The sequence below is a fragment of the Struthio camelus genome, chromosome 2 (genome assembly GCF_040807025.1).
Source record: "Struthio camelus isolate bStrCam1 chromosome 2, bStrCam1.hap1, whole genome shotgun sequence".
NCBI classification, from domain to species: Eukaryota; Metazoa; Chordata; class Aves; order Struthioniformes; family Struthionidae; genus Struthio; species Struthio camelus.
This window is the reverse complement of record NC_090943.1, coordinates 141,133,005-141,147,407: the sequence shown is the minus strand read 5'-3', so window position 1 is coordinate 141,147,407 and position 14,403 is coordinate 141,133,005. Positions and strand designations below refer to the sequence as shown.

Genomic DNA, 14,403 nt, shown 5'->3' with positions numbered 1-14,403 from the left:
GTGGCCTGCAATGTTCATGCTGCATACACTAGACAGCCGGAGTGGGATCTTCAGACTACCACTCCAGCCTGGAAAATATGTCCCTTGCCTATAAGTATTTCTCCACATAGGTTGGAATTTACTTCCACAGAGTTTGTTTTCCAGAAGCTGATATGACTACAGTTTTGTTTTGTTTTGTTTTGTTTTTGGGGGGGGGCTGTAGTAATGTTCTGGTGAGATCAGTTTCATAGCCTAGCTGTCTGTGTTGCCCAAATGAAGGGATGGAAGTATGGAAGCTGCAAACCAGAAAGTTGAGACTTCCGTGTCTGACAGCAGCCACCATTTTGCTTGGCTTAAAAGGATTGGGAAAATGTACTTTTAGTGACTGATGTCTTCAGCACCAACCAAGTTAATTTTATTTGAGCAATTAACATGTCCCAGAAGACTTAATGTGAGCCTGGTGCCAGCTAGTCTGAGACTTAACTTGCATTTGGTTATGTCTCACTAAAGATATGAGAAATTCCAGTGATCAGTTAACAGTTAAGAGACTGCTGAACACAGTTAAGAGATTTGAGACATGAATTCAGTTGGCCCTTGCTTGCTTCAAAATACGAAGGCCTAATTTTTCACAATGAACAATCATTGAATGTTTTGTTAACATAGGCAAAGCTGTTTGCTTTTTTTTCCTGTTCCCCTCAGTCTGGTTTTCAGAAACGTCCAGAGCCCATTACCCCTGTTTTTCCAAACAAAACAATGAGAAATTTCAGTCCAATCAGTTAAAGCTTGACAGAGGTTTTTAAGTGACTGAAAGGTCCTAAGATGGAAAGTGACAGGCAACCGTAGTTGTTCTGCTTCTGGGCCATCACGTTCATAACACAACATACTCTTTGTTCTGCTGAGTTGGAGATTATCTTGTGATAGTTGTCCACAAGTGATCTCCTTGATTGTTTTATACAGGAAATATAAAGATTGATAGAGCTGCAGAAGACACAGGTTTGTGTTGTTAGGACAGTCACTGGCTCTCTGGGCTGGGAATGTCCCTCATCCCAGAGCTAAGCGTACCTGTCTTTCCAGCCTACACGTCATTACAGGTAGAGATACAGAGAAAATATGAGAGCCTTCATTTATATTCAGTCCTACTGCTCCCTGTCCCTCAATACCAGCACCAGAATGTGAAAAATGAGGGCGCTCAGCTGGTGCCTTTACAGCTGCTGATGCCAGAAAGGCTTTGAGTTTGTGTGCTGTGCGGGACACGGCCCTCTCAAGGCTTTAAGCCAGTCAAAGTTAGACAGTTTGTAATGAACAAGGAAACTGTGATTAATGGCCTTCTGTGTGCCTAAGCTTCCCTGCTAAGAAAATACAAGTTTTTCTTCCAGAGAGGTACAGGAGCTCATTTCATTATAAATGTGTATTGTAAAGAAGTAATAGCTACCGTTGGATGCTTTTGGGATGCATCTAATACATTATATGATGTGCTCCCAAAGCAGTTGGAGTTGGCTTGCTCAGGAAAAGGTAGCTTTGCCATGCACGTTTAAAACGGACAGAATGCTGCTGCCTAGTGCATCCCTGAGTTTTAGGCAGAAACGAAGATACTTGTGCTACCCTCAGAGGTAATTCTTGTCTCCCTTTTGAAAAGTTTCCATGTTTAACTACCTCTTTCTGGGGCAATTAAATCAATCTTGTAGACAGCAGCCTCCTTCCCCCAGCGCTCCATGACTCATGCTATCGTTGCTACTCATCTCAGGTGCAGAATCTTGTGAAATGCATTTTTGACTATCTAAAAGTATGACATCCACTGATTTTGCCTTATCTGCTATGTCAGTAATATCTTCCAGAAATGCCAGCAAATTGGTTAAGCAATACTTCCCAGCCCTGGTCTCCCAGATTGCTTTAATCAAATGTTTAGCAGGTTCTTTAATTAGCTTCTTAAAATAGTTCCTCTGGGCTTCTTCATACGAAAAGTTGAATTTACTGATCTGTAGTTTCATGTTGTTGTTTCTAACAACAAAAAAAGAAAAAGTTAAATAAAAGATATTTCACTGTTTTTGAATCCTCAGAACTCTTTTAAACTCAGTGAAAATGTAATATTTGTTCATTTTACTGGTTTCAGTTTGTGGTTATTACTTGTGAAATATGTTACTTTGTTTACTTCTATGCAGAATTTGTATGTTTATGTGTACTGCATATGTATACACACGCGCGCACACACACACACACACACACATATGGATGTATACATTTGCATCATTCCTCTGCATTGCAGAATTCACCTCAAGTTAGGCAAAAGTCAACCTCCTTTCTTCTTAACCACATACTGCTTTGCAGTTTGTTTAGCTACTCCCCAGTACAAGCCTTTTATTCTCATTTTCAGTCATGCTTCTCTATTTCATTCATGGGCTTCCTGCAAATATATATATAAGAAAACCTTTAATGCTGTTGATTTTGTTTACTCGTACCGGTACCAGTATTCACTATTTAGTAGGAATTCTCTAGTTATTGTAGTATTGTAAGCCCTGTTCTGGAGCTTGTAATCCAGTTTTCAGAAATCTGCTAACTAGTTTTTATGAACAGAAGCAATTCAGTAACCAGAGGAATGTTTTGCAGGTTATGCCTCCTTGTCCAAGATGCCTATGGCATGTTCAGTGAGGTACAGTTGCAGTCCCTGAATTCTGCAGAAGGCATCGAACAGTATTGCAGGAGATGGGAAGGAAAATTCTGCTGCTTAGCTGGAATGAAAATTTTGCAGAGAACCACAAGAGGAAGGTGAGAACAATTCATGGGAAAATGTGTTGCAGTGCTATGGTGGGCATAGGTGATGTGCCATTTCGTTTATTTCAGCAATCAGTTGGAACAACTGAGTGAGGCTTTGTTCAATGAACTGTTCTAATTGCAATTTTCAGGGCATCAGGCAGGCATCAGCTGGATCCAATAGTGCATGACCCAACCGTACTCCAAAATCAGCTAACACACAAACACACACTTAGCAAAGAAAGGTATAGAGAAGAATTACCTGAGGAAATGTTGCATACAGTGTAAATGTTTTCTTCCTCTTCGGTAGATTCAAAGACTTAAAAACATTAGTCTACTTCCCTTTCATTGCAAAACTGTTAATTGCAGTAATGTTTTTCTACTTTGCTGTCCAGTCTGGGGTGACATTTCAAGCAAAGAATTGTCCTTGATATATGAGAGCTTAATTCAGTTAAACCTATATGGCTTTGGAAACACAGTGTAAGCTTCTTTAAAAAAAATCTCCTGAAGCACAAAACCATTCTTATTTTAGAACAGGAATGTCACAGGTTTATTGAAGAGTCTCCCAAAATGAGTAACAAATTGAATTGTGGAACCTGTTTAATTTTGCTAATTCTGTGATTCCTTTAACATTTTTAAAATAAAATAACTTGAGTTAATCAAGAAAAAGCACAACTTTGTAGAGATCAATTATCTTACCAAATATCTTTTTAAGGAAAGTGATATGGTGTTCGCATGGGGAGCTATATACATGTCCTTAAATTGGTTCAATTCTTAACATAATTTACCTTGGTGCAAGTGTCCTATGTAGATAAACCTTTGGTATTAAAATAGCTGTGATTTTTTTGCTGACGCTTTTTTTTTCTGTTGAAAAATGCTGTTTCATCAAAACCAGAATGTTTCATGGAAACGTTATCTATTTTGGAAACAATTTTGTTAGGAAGATTTTTTCAGGTCCAGAGGGAGTGAATACTCTCTCTCTCATTTTCATTTCATGAAAACGTTCAAAAAATCTCATTTTTGCTTCCTATTGGAACAAAAACAGATTTCAAAGCCTTGAAATGTTTAGTAAAATGGAATTGCTATTTTCCAGCCCGCCCTATTCAGTATGCTTTTCTTTTTATGTACTTGCAGTGTTAATTTTCAGATCCTTTGGATTTCAAGCCTACTTGCATTTTTATGGATCTTTAATAACAAACACGTCTTCTTATTTAATAATTTTGTTGGCTTTTTTTTTTTTCAAGTTACATTTTTTCCAAACAAATTAAATAATGGCTTTGGAATTCTGGATACAAATGAAGTTTTACAACTGGCTGCTGGTGTTTCCAGCACTCTGCCTAGCTAATAAGAGACAGACTTTTTCTAATGTAAATTCTGTTTCAAAGCAGCAGTAACTTACTTCTGGCTATTCTGAGGACGGTTAGACAACACAGTGCTGAAAACGTTGGTGGTTCAGATGGAGCTGTGCTGGTGGTAACCCTGCTAGGAAACATTAAAAGAAAATGGCTAGCGTAGCTTCAGGGACACTGCAGTGGTTAAAACGTGATTTTGCTGTAGAAAATGGGTGGGTGGGGGAATTGTGTAGGGTTTTTTTCTTTTCTTTTCTTAATTGTTTTAGCTGAAGTTCTGCTTTATAACTTCTTATTACTTTTAAGTGTTGGGACATGTTTTGTGTCATTCTAGGTGTGATGGAAACCACAGTAAAGCCATAGTTGAAATAAGTATAAGGGAGTACTTATTCACACAGAGCATAATTAGGCTGTGGAACTCATTGCCACTGGATAAATGGGCTCGCAGAGCCACGGTATGTCTGAGCACATGATGGGATATGCTGCCTGTGAGTGCCCAACCTTGGCTTGCAGCACATAAGTGAATAAAAGCTATGTGGTCTGCCCTGCAAGAAGGACTGCTGCCTTTTTTTCAGAATGCCAATTGATTTTTGGAAGGAGATGGCTCTTAAACTGTTTGCTTCCTGGAGTCTGACAGTGGCTTTAAAAATGGATAAAAGGGAATAAAATGTAGGAAATACAAGGCAAAAGTCATTACTTTTTTTTCTGCCTTTGGAACACACAATCTGGAGGAAGCCAAGAACGGCTAATACGATCCCATATGTGCATGTTGTCCCACAGTCACATGGATTGTAATCTCTCTTATATAGACAATGTGCTTCTTCCGTCCCTCTGTGAGACAGAGGAGATTTTCATTTACCAGAGGCGCTCAAGGTTTTTGCGTCAAGGGACCACGGTTACTGTTCAAAAAATTCTGGGGGCGTTTATCCATCCTCATCATCAAGTGTTTAATTAAAATACTATTTAACATGATTCCACTAAATGCAATTTTTAAATCACTCATGTAAGCTACAGCTGCATTTCAAGAACTAAAATCTGCAAAAATGAGTATTTTGCATCCAGGAGGCAACCTGGATCTAAACCTAACTTGAATGGACCTATACTGTACAGTGGGTCAAAGGAACCAAACCGTTTTCTTCGCCTGATAAGAAAACGCTTGTATACCAAAAGAAAAGTGGGCTAAGAACTTCAACAGCTCTGTCTTGTCTTGACTAAGAACAAGCCTGTGCAAAATTGGAATTATAGTAATCTCATATAGGAAGAAGCAGTGTTAGTGCTGAATATTGTTTTTGGATGCCCGTATGTTTTAAAAAATGCTAAAGAGATCAGCTCTAGAGAGTCATGAGGTCATTTGAAAGTCTTTCATTGATTTAGGTGATTTTCAGAATAAGTCCCAAACCCCGTGGAAAACACTCCGCAAAACCATCACTGCAAGAAACTTTTCCCTTGGTAGTCAAATAGAGGAAGTGGTATTTCCCTTTGTAGCCCAGTTTCTGGCAATCCTGTAAGACGGACGGACGTGGCTGAGTCATGGCTAAGTTGCCGTGACTTGTTCAGTATCTTTCTTACAGCAGTTCTTCTAGTCTGTTTTTGAGGCAGTTGAATAAGGTAGGAATCAGGTAGGAATCAGTATTGAAGCAGCTGAATTACCAGCATGTATGTGGTTCAGTATCTGTTTCCTGACATCTTTTCTCTTCTCTCTCTTGTACATACTTGTCTCCTAACTTTTTCTGCAACTGTTCCCCAACCTGCACACTTAGGATCAGCAGAGCAGAGAGTGAAAGCTATAATGGTTTAAATAGAGAAAACTGAAAAGTGTTCATTGATCTGCCACTGGGTGTTGGATCCTTGGAGGTGTGTATTCTATCTCTCGCCCTCCCACTACCCCATATGTCAGTCTTACAAATTTAGCCCCTTGAGAAAGAGGAAGTGAGATTTCTTTGGAGTACTGCTAGAGATGATAGAAATATCAGTTAAAATCTGTATGCAGGGCAGCTAATATGTAACCTTTCTATTGTAGCTGATCCTGATTTTTTCAGGTACTTCCAGTATAACCAGTAACTAAATGGATGCAATTTGATGCAGGGACAGAGCATTCACTGAAATGTCTCAGTGGTAAATAACCTATAAATTGTCATAGTCTGCTTTTATCCTCGCAGCAGTTAGATGCAATGATCTGAGATAAACTCTGCAGTTATATATCTGTCGTGTGGACAAAGATGTTAATTTTATGTTTTTACTCATAAGGTAGGAACATGAAGAGTTTCTGTTCAGCAGAACAGAAAGATTACACTAGTTTAAAAATGGAGATGAAAAATGCTTTAATGTAATACACAATTAACTCAGGGTGTCAGTACCAATTTTGTCCTTAAATTAAAAAAAGTCATAACAAGATTCAAAAGTGGATGTGACTGTTGCATGGATTATGCTACAATCCACATTTACACAGGATAGGGTGAAATACTTTGAGGGATACATCAGCTCTTAAGCTTTGGCTCATGACCCAACCATTAATTAATAGCAGGCTGTTCCATAATTGTTTGCTATGCTGTTTGGTGCATTTTCCTGTAAAGTAAGTAGACTCTGAATATGGAATTCGATCAACTAGTGTTATGTTTCACTGAGAAATTTCTGTGTTTTCAAATAAAGTTGTCTTCTTTTGTTTGTCATTTAAAAATTTTAAATGTTAGGTACTGAAGTGTGAAATCTTCTTATAGTGTCCTAGTCTGTGCTATTGGTCACTATTTTGCCCCAGCTTGCTATTTTTTTTTCCTCCTTTTTCCTCCCCTTTTCACTGTATACTTTCTCTCTGTTTTGCTTTACACTCAGAAGAGAGGACCACTGCTAACTGCCATAAACGAAAGTTTTTCAACTGCTGGACGTTGACAGGAAATGTAATAGTGAGAACTCTCCACAGCACAAGGAAGTCATAACTTCCTTCCTTTGGTTTTCCCTCCTCCAAAAAGGTTGCCATCTAAAAGAGCCACCCACGTCTCTGAGGTTTTGAGGTCCTGAAACACTTTAGTAATTGCTGTGGTTAAAAGCTGAATTCTGTTTAAAGCATAACTTAAGTAATTACTTCAAAGTTCTGAATATCTGTTACCCCTTTTATTATTTTTGATGGCTGGATATATATCAGAAATTAATTTTGTTTCTTGAGTTTTCTTCTTTTTAACAAATACTGGCTGATGCTTCCATCTTCAGTGCTTCTGTCATAAGTCTGCTTAATAACCAGCACTGGAGAATACAAAATAGGCATGTTGGATCAAAAGTAATTCTAGAAATGTTAGAAATTCAGTGTTTTAATGTGTTATATGTAATTCCCAAGGTACTGCAGAAGACTGAGTTATTAAAGAATGTAAACAAATTATTTAATAAAATAGTTTCATATTCATTCTAAACAACATATTTTTAAGATATATGAACAAATTTCGTATATCTCAACAGCTATCCTAAAACTCAGGAAAAAAGCCAACAACCCTTCCTACCTGACTAGATTTTTGACTGAGATGCTGCTTGGGTTTTTTATTTTCTTTATGTTTTTGTTTCTTGTATTACTCAACTCTGAGAAAATATGGTGTTGCATAGCTTGCATGCTCAAGGATCTTATCAGGTATGTTAGAGGGAGAGCTAGCCTACAGTATCAGCTTTCTGTCTGGATTGCTTGCCTTTTGATAGTTCCAACTCATGCAGTCTGGGGGACTATTACTGAGTTTCTTTTTAGTCTTGAGCGAAGAGATGCTTCATGGAGGGCTAGGAGTTGCTTTATTTCTGAGTTCTGAATAAGTGAGCCTGCAAACTGAGGCAATTTGAGCCTCTGTTAGTGCCAAAAGAAAACTATTTGAGTCTAGACTAATACTAGGAGAAGAGGAGAGGAGGAAACTGCTAAGTCTGGAGTCTCCGGGGAACTGTGGAGGGCGGTGGAGGAGAAGCCTAGCGTCTTACTTCCTGTCCCCTTCCATAAACCTGACTTGGCCTTTTTTCTGTTCTTAGTTATGTGCGTTTGTTTTCCTTGTTCTTCTTTCTTTGATATTTCTGATATCTTCTCTGTATGGTCATTTTCCCCTGACCCTGTGGTGTAATTATTAAAACTGAAAAATCCCCCAACTGTGTATTTTGATCAAAAATCATAGCAGTATATCTCTAATGCAAAAAAGTTTATTCAGGCATGTAACATATGATGTTATTGGACCAGCACTGTAGATGAAACTTTGTGTTGGTGAGAGAAATAAAATCTCCTCAGTAAATTGTGAAATAAGTTGTCAAAGCAGATTGTTTTCCTTTATAACACTTTAGTATAATTTTAAGCAGCCAAAACAGAAAGCTAGTGACATACAGCTTGTAAAAATCAAAGTCTGAAGTAGTTTGATTTTTGCGGAATAGTTTGCAGTATGAAAAGAGTGACATTTCCACAGGGACAGAGCATTGTACTGAAGCTGTGGGTATTGATTTATCTTTTTATGGGGTGACTAAATATAATTGCAAGGGCTTTTTTTTTAAGCGTATGTTTTATGAGAAGTCATAGAGCAAGCATATATGTGTGTGTGCACATATGAATGCATGCCCTTTGACTTTGCAGTGACAGGCAAAACAAGCCGAGAAGGTTAGAAGCAGGAGGTGACTTCTGTCTCCTGCTGAGCTGAGAAGCTGGGAAGGAAGGTGGTTAGGTGAGCAAAGGAGAGCAACCTCTGTACCAGGCAGCCCAGTCTGCTGTGCCTAAAATTCGTGGCGAGGGGAAAGTAAATGCTGTGTTATTATTAGTATCAATCATTTATCTTATAGTAATTTTTCTTTTTAGTAGCTTAAGATGATTTGTTAATTATGTCAGAAATGATTTGTGCTTGTGCTGAAGGTATATTTTGTATTCTCTCAACCATATATTCAGCCTATTTAACAGTATGAAACATTTAAAATTCTCTGCTTTCTGTGTGGGTTCACAGCAGGCAGTTTGCATTTATGGCTATATGGAAAAGACATACCATAATTCAGCAAGCCAAATTAAAGTTGAAGTGAATACTTTTAGAGCACATTGGATGCTAAGAGTAATTATTTTATATATTAACTATATATAATATGTCTGTGTGTGTGTGTGTATGTATACAAAACCCACATAGATATAGCTGCATCATTACATATAGGCAAAGTTTGAAGATACGTGTTTATGGAAGAGAAGAGTACCTGTATGCAGAGGACTCTGTCATAAATCTATACTTCTGTATATCTTCCTACCACATTGCTAGTGGTGGTCTTTCTGTTTGGTAGATAAACACTAGATATCCATGCATTTAGTATGTAACAAAAGGATTTTTTATCCAACATAGATTTTGGTTCCTTATGGAAAGTTATGAGATTAACTCTGTCATTTAGAATCTGACAGATGGTTTCTGTCCTTCAGGTAAGGATTCAGTCCTTTCCTCTTCTCCCCTTCCCTTCCCTTCCCTTCCCTTCCCTTCCCTTCCCTTCCCTTCCCTTCCCTTCCCTTCCCTTCCCTTCCCTTCCCTTCCCTTCCCTTCCCTTCCCTTCCCTTCCCTTCCCTTCCCTTCCCTTCCCTTCCCTCTTTCCCTTTCCCTCCCTTTCCCTTTCCTGTTACAGAATATTAGAATAGATTCCTTGTCTCTTAAGCAGAAAAAATATTATTCAAAATACTTTACATGTTCTGTTTTAACCTTGAGCCTGTGTCTTCTCACTTCTTATTGTACTTTTCCTTTTTTTAGAAGTGTGTCCTTCTTTTGTCATTAAAATTTTTGTCTTTTAAAGTTTTTTTTTTTTTAAATAGAGTGTCTAGCAATTTACACTCACAGAGCTAAATTATTAAGTTTTTATTTTACCTTCTAAAGTGAGAAAAGCCCTTTGTGCACATTGGGGCTAACCGAGTCCCTTCACTGTAGCACAGAGCCAGCTCTTCATCTGTTGTTCTGACTCTATAGCTGAAGAAGGATAAACATTGGGTAAAATACACCCATTGTTCAAGTCAGATTGAAGTGGGATTTGAACGTTGCATGGCCAATAAAGAGAATGAATTTTATTCTTTCTGTCAGGATAATTATTTTCTACAGAGGAGGACACAATGTATTGCCATTTCTCCAGTGTGATTGCCCCCCTCCCCAATGAGTCAAAATCCATAAATGTTTAAGGGGAGCATTAACTTTCTTGGAGGCAGATACACGGGTGGAGCAAGACAGGAGCTCGCTTATCGGGGACACCGGCTGGTACGTTCCTTGGCACATAAATGACAGCTCCAGAGCAGAGCTACCGTTTTGGTAGAGGAGGATCACAGCGTGCTGAGATGTGGAGCTTGCAAATCTTTCAGGTGTTAAATATCCCTGTCGTTTGCCTGACCAGTATCAAAGCAACGGATGAGTCCGAGATGTTCAGGAGATAGTCTCTATACACTCTGTTCCTCTACCTATTTGTAAAGAAATACAGTAATTTACTAATAATTAAGTTCTCCTAGTTCAAGCAATAGACCACCTTCTCCAAAAGAACACAAATAATTGAAGAACTGAATTTGCCAGATGTCCTGAATATGCTGATATGTGACTGAAAGCTGGAAGAGAACTGCAGAATACGGGACAACTTTGTGTCTCTTGTACAAGCTTAAAAATACAGATTTTAGTGAGGGATCAGTCTGCCGTTGTCTTTATAGCCAGTGTCCTGTGAGGAAAGCCACTCCTGCAGCTGCCTGGGTTGTACAGAAGGCTATTCTCTTTTTTTATAACTCCCCATTTTCATTCAAATAAATTAACGGAACCAGTTAGTTCCACTGAGCACTGATCTTCGTGTGACTGTGGAGAGGAAATCACTCTGTTTAATACAGGACAGAAAGTGTCACCCTGATCAAGGAGTCCAGGAGTGGTCAGTTTGCTGTAAAGTCTCTGTAATACCTAAGAAGGGTTGCTTTGGATGTTGCAATGTTTTAAACATTAAAAACAGCAAAACCAAACAAAACTCTCAGCATCTGAACTCAGCCTTTTCCTTGACTGAGCAATGATGCCATGTAAGTCAAGTTCATTTCTCTAGAAGGGCAGCATATTTGTGTTTGTGGTTGGTTCGTTAGTCTGGGGAGCACAACTACAGATGGCAAAGTCATCTTTTTAATCTGCTAGTCCATTGCCTGAATCTGGACCCGAAAGCTTCATTCCACAAATCCAGTCTGAACTACACATTCATAACACTTCTAGTTGCTGGTCCACCAGGCGTCATTATTAACATTATATGATGCTTTATGAAGAGTCACCGGAGGAAGACTAATAGATACCCAAAGTATAAACATTTAAGGATAAGGAGAAAGACTAGAGAAATACAGAAGTACATAAGCATTAGTAAGCTTAATCAGAAGTGAGCTTTGAGCAGAACTTTAAGGAAGAGTTTCCTTGACTCCTTGAAGAAAAGCAGCATGTTGCAAGGTGCTTTAGGGCTGTACACTGAGTATGCCTTTCCAGCAGTTTTGTTCAGGAGTGAGTAACACTTCTAGCAAGTGTTTGACTTCGTTTCTAGAGCTGTTTCAGAAGTAGTGGCTTTCTTAATTTGAGGGACAGACTGCTTGTTCTGGAGGGCAGTGTGGGGTTAAAATCCAGATGTCTGTGGTTCAACTATACAGAACATTCCCAGAGAACTAGGACAAAATAGGTAAAAGCTTTAGTTCCAAAACGCATGCCTTTTCAAGTTGGTTGTCTGTAGTTATTTCCCCTCCCTCAATTCTTTTCTTGGCCTCTCCCTCAGACGTTCCTGCCTTTACTGCCTGGGTGTCCTATCAGCTGACAAAGTAGCTGCTGAACTCCTGCACATTCCCGCTTTGAATGCTAAAGCAGGCTCAGAGTCTGTGCCAGTTTACCTTAATGTGCTAAGCTGTTGATTTTATGTTTATTTCTAAAGGAAAAGTGGGAAACTTGCAAAAATAAATAAATAAAAAGTTATAGCTAAATTACGGGGGATGCAGGAAGGAGGTGGATCTCTGCACGTTTGTACTCTGAGGCCTGAGTGCATTTAAGATGAGAAAAGCTTGCCAGTTTTTCTACTAGATGTTCGTGGCTGGTCGCAGACTTTCCTGAAAGCATTTATGATCAGCTGTTAGAGAAAAGTAGGAAGCAGAAATGATAAAGGCAAAACATTTTGTTTAATCTGCAAGTAAAAAATGCTATGTCATGAAGCTCTTTCTTAAAAGAAGTTGTATTGGTGTCATTGTCCTTCATAAGCTAGCATTTAGCCCAGTTCCCCTGAATTTTGTCATGCTGCAGGCTGTTCATGGCAAAGAATTAAATGTGACTTGCTTGTCACTGAGTGTGATGCATCCCTTCCCTTGCTCTCCACCCTGCAGCAGAAATGATGGAGTTTTAATTAGACCAAATCAAAACCAGCTTCTAGAAAACAAATGTGATTTAAAATTGTTTTCATAATCGTGCACTGGTTTGAATTATATTAATCTTTTAAATTAATATTTAAATAATTAAATCGATCTTTTTAATATGACATATAATATTGGAAAACATTTTAAACCTGATTTTATTGTTCTTTTTGAAGGACATTAGGACTTTTTAGTCTGATAGACAGTTTGTGGCCTCCAGCAGTGCCTGTAAAAGTTCCTGGACAAAGTCAAGACTGTGAAATGGTAAGTCATGTTATTGTGGACATGTATTTCTTCACTCACAATTACTATTTTTATTGGTAGTGTAATTGTGTTTATTTTAGGAGTCAGATTCTCCCAGTCTCTTTAGCTACTGAGTTTTGTCTTACCGGTTTTGGCCTCATCCTGCTGGAGGTATGGGCTAGCTTTGTGGAATTACCACCTAGCACCCATCTCTGCACAGAAATGAATTAAACAAATTCCTCGACTCTGTTTGTTTTTTGGCTCATTGCACACTGAGTGAAAGAACCCTTCTTCTGGGACAACAGTCCTAGCCTAACCTGAAGCCCTTTGAATCAGCATCTTGTTTCCAAAATGATGCCGTCACCCCATCATTAATCCTCCAGAGCTAGAATGGTAGAGCGACCAGACAAATTATTCCTGTCCTCTCCTTGCCCTGGGAAAGATATATTAGATAATGTGGACCCAGCCAAGAAATCTATATACAGTGATATTACCTAGCTCTTCTGAAACACTTCTCAGCCTTAGATTCAAAAGTACTTTTCTAAAGTTTAGCATCTGTGAAGACAGACTGACTGCTGGAATCAGGTCTCTTTCTAGTTAGAATGATTCTGACTGATATTTGTCCCGTGTGTAGACAGTCAAAGGATGAACACAGAAGCAATCTTAATTTACTAAAAAGTATTCAGCTTTTCTGTGATTTGGTGTGTGTGCGTGAAAATTTCTAATGTGAGATATTAAAGTGGATTTAAAGTAGTTACTACACTTTTGCAGATCTAGAATTGCATCTTGAATTTCCCTTTAATAAGCTTCTATACTGGAAACGGAGTTTTGTCAAATTGAGTGGCATTTTGGTAATATGAGCAGCTTCTTAAAAACCAAGTGCTTGTGCTGTCCTGCTGTTTCGTGTACCTGTTCTTTGGGGAAGAAGCTTATGGTGTTACACATTTGTGTTAGAGCCTAGGAGTCAATCAGGATGCAAGATTTAAAAAAGAAGAAAAAGCTGGAAATACAGAGGAAACTAAAGGTGGATATTGTTTGTAACTTCTTATGTCTGAGAATTTTTTCTCTACAATGTACAGTGTTCTTTACATTATACAGGCATTTGTGTTGAAGAATAAAAAGCTCAGACCTTGGACATAAAACTAAGACTGAAACCAAGTGAAGCTGCTCTTCTCTCCTTAATTCTCCCTTGATAGTTCAGAATTCTCGGAAGAATAAGTTGTTTTATGTGTAAAGATATTGTGGACAACAGAACGAGAGCATTTATGGATGGGGCAAAGCTCTTAAATGTTGTTTAGCATTGTAATGAGTTTCATGCATTCTTCATTTTCTCTATTTTACTAGCCATCTAAAAATGGAGGAAACTTTCCATAATCATGCAATTTACAATTCTGTCATGATTTTGGAACACTGATTGATTCCAAGCAAGAGCAAGAGACTTGTAGTCTACTGCTGCAAGTTTTTGGAAGAATGGGCTTTTTTAGCTGTGATAATTTTTTCTTGATACAAGCAGTATAATTTTATGTAAGCAGGTAGAGTTTTATACGTGGAAACAAATAATATTAGTAACACACTGATAATATTGCTGGGAAGACACCTGTGGAACTGACTTCTTTTGAGCTGTATGTACATGCAGTTATCTTCTGTAATGCTGTCAGAGGCAAACAGAACTTGGTTTGATGTCTTTTTGCCATTTATTTTCCTTATGCAGAATTTTTTCAGTGAGTGGGCAGCTGATTT

General features: G+C 38.3%; 1 protein-coding gene across 4 annotated transcripts in view; it reads left to right on the top strand.

Moving 5' to 3' along the window:
* SPIDR (scaffold protein involved in DNA repair) overlaps nucleotides 1–14,403 on the top strand; it is a 212,745-nt gene that overhangs the window by 181,461 nt on the left and 16,881 nt on the right. For 3 of the 4 annotated variants that reach the window (XM_068932757.1, XM_068932756.1, XM_068932759.1), the window contains 2 exons: nucleotides 2,584–2,742; nucleotides 12,597–12,684. In XM_068932757.1, the coding sequence (XP_068788858.1) occupies nucleotides 2,584–2,742; nucleotides 12,597–12,684 (247 nt within the window). The remainder of the gene's footprint in view (nucleotides 1–2,583; nucleotides 2,743–12,596; nucleotides 12,685–14,403) is intronic. The other variant, XM_068932758.1, reaches the window with a different exon arrangement.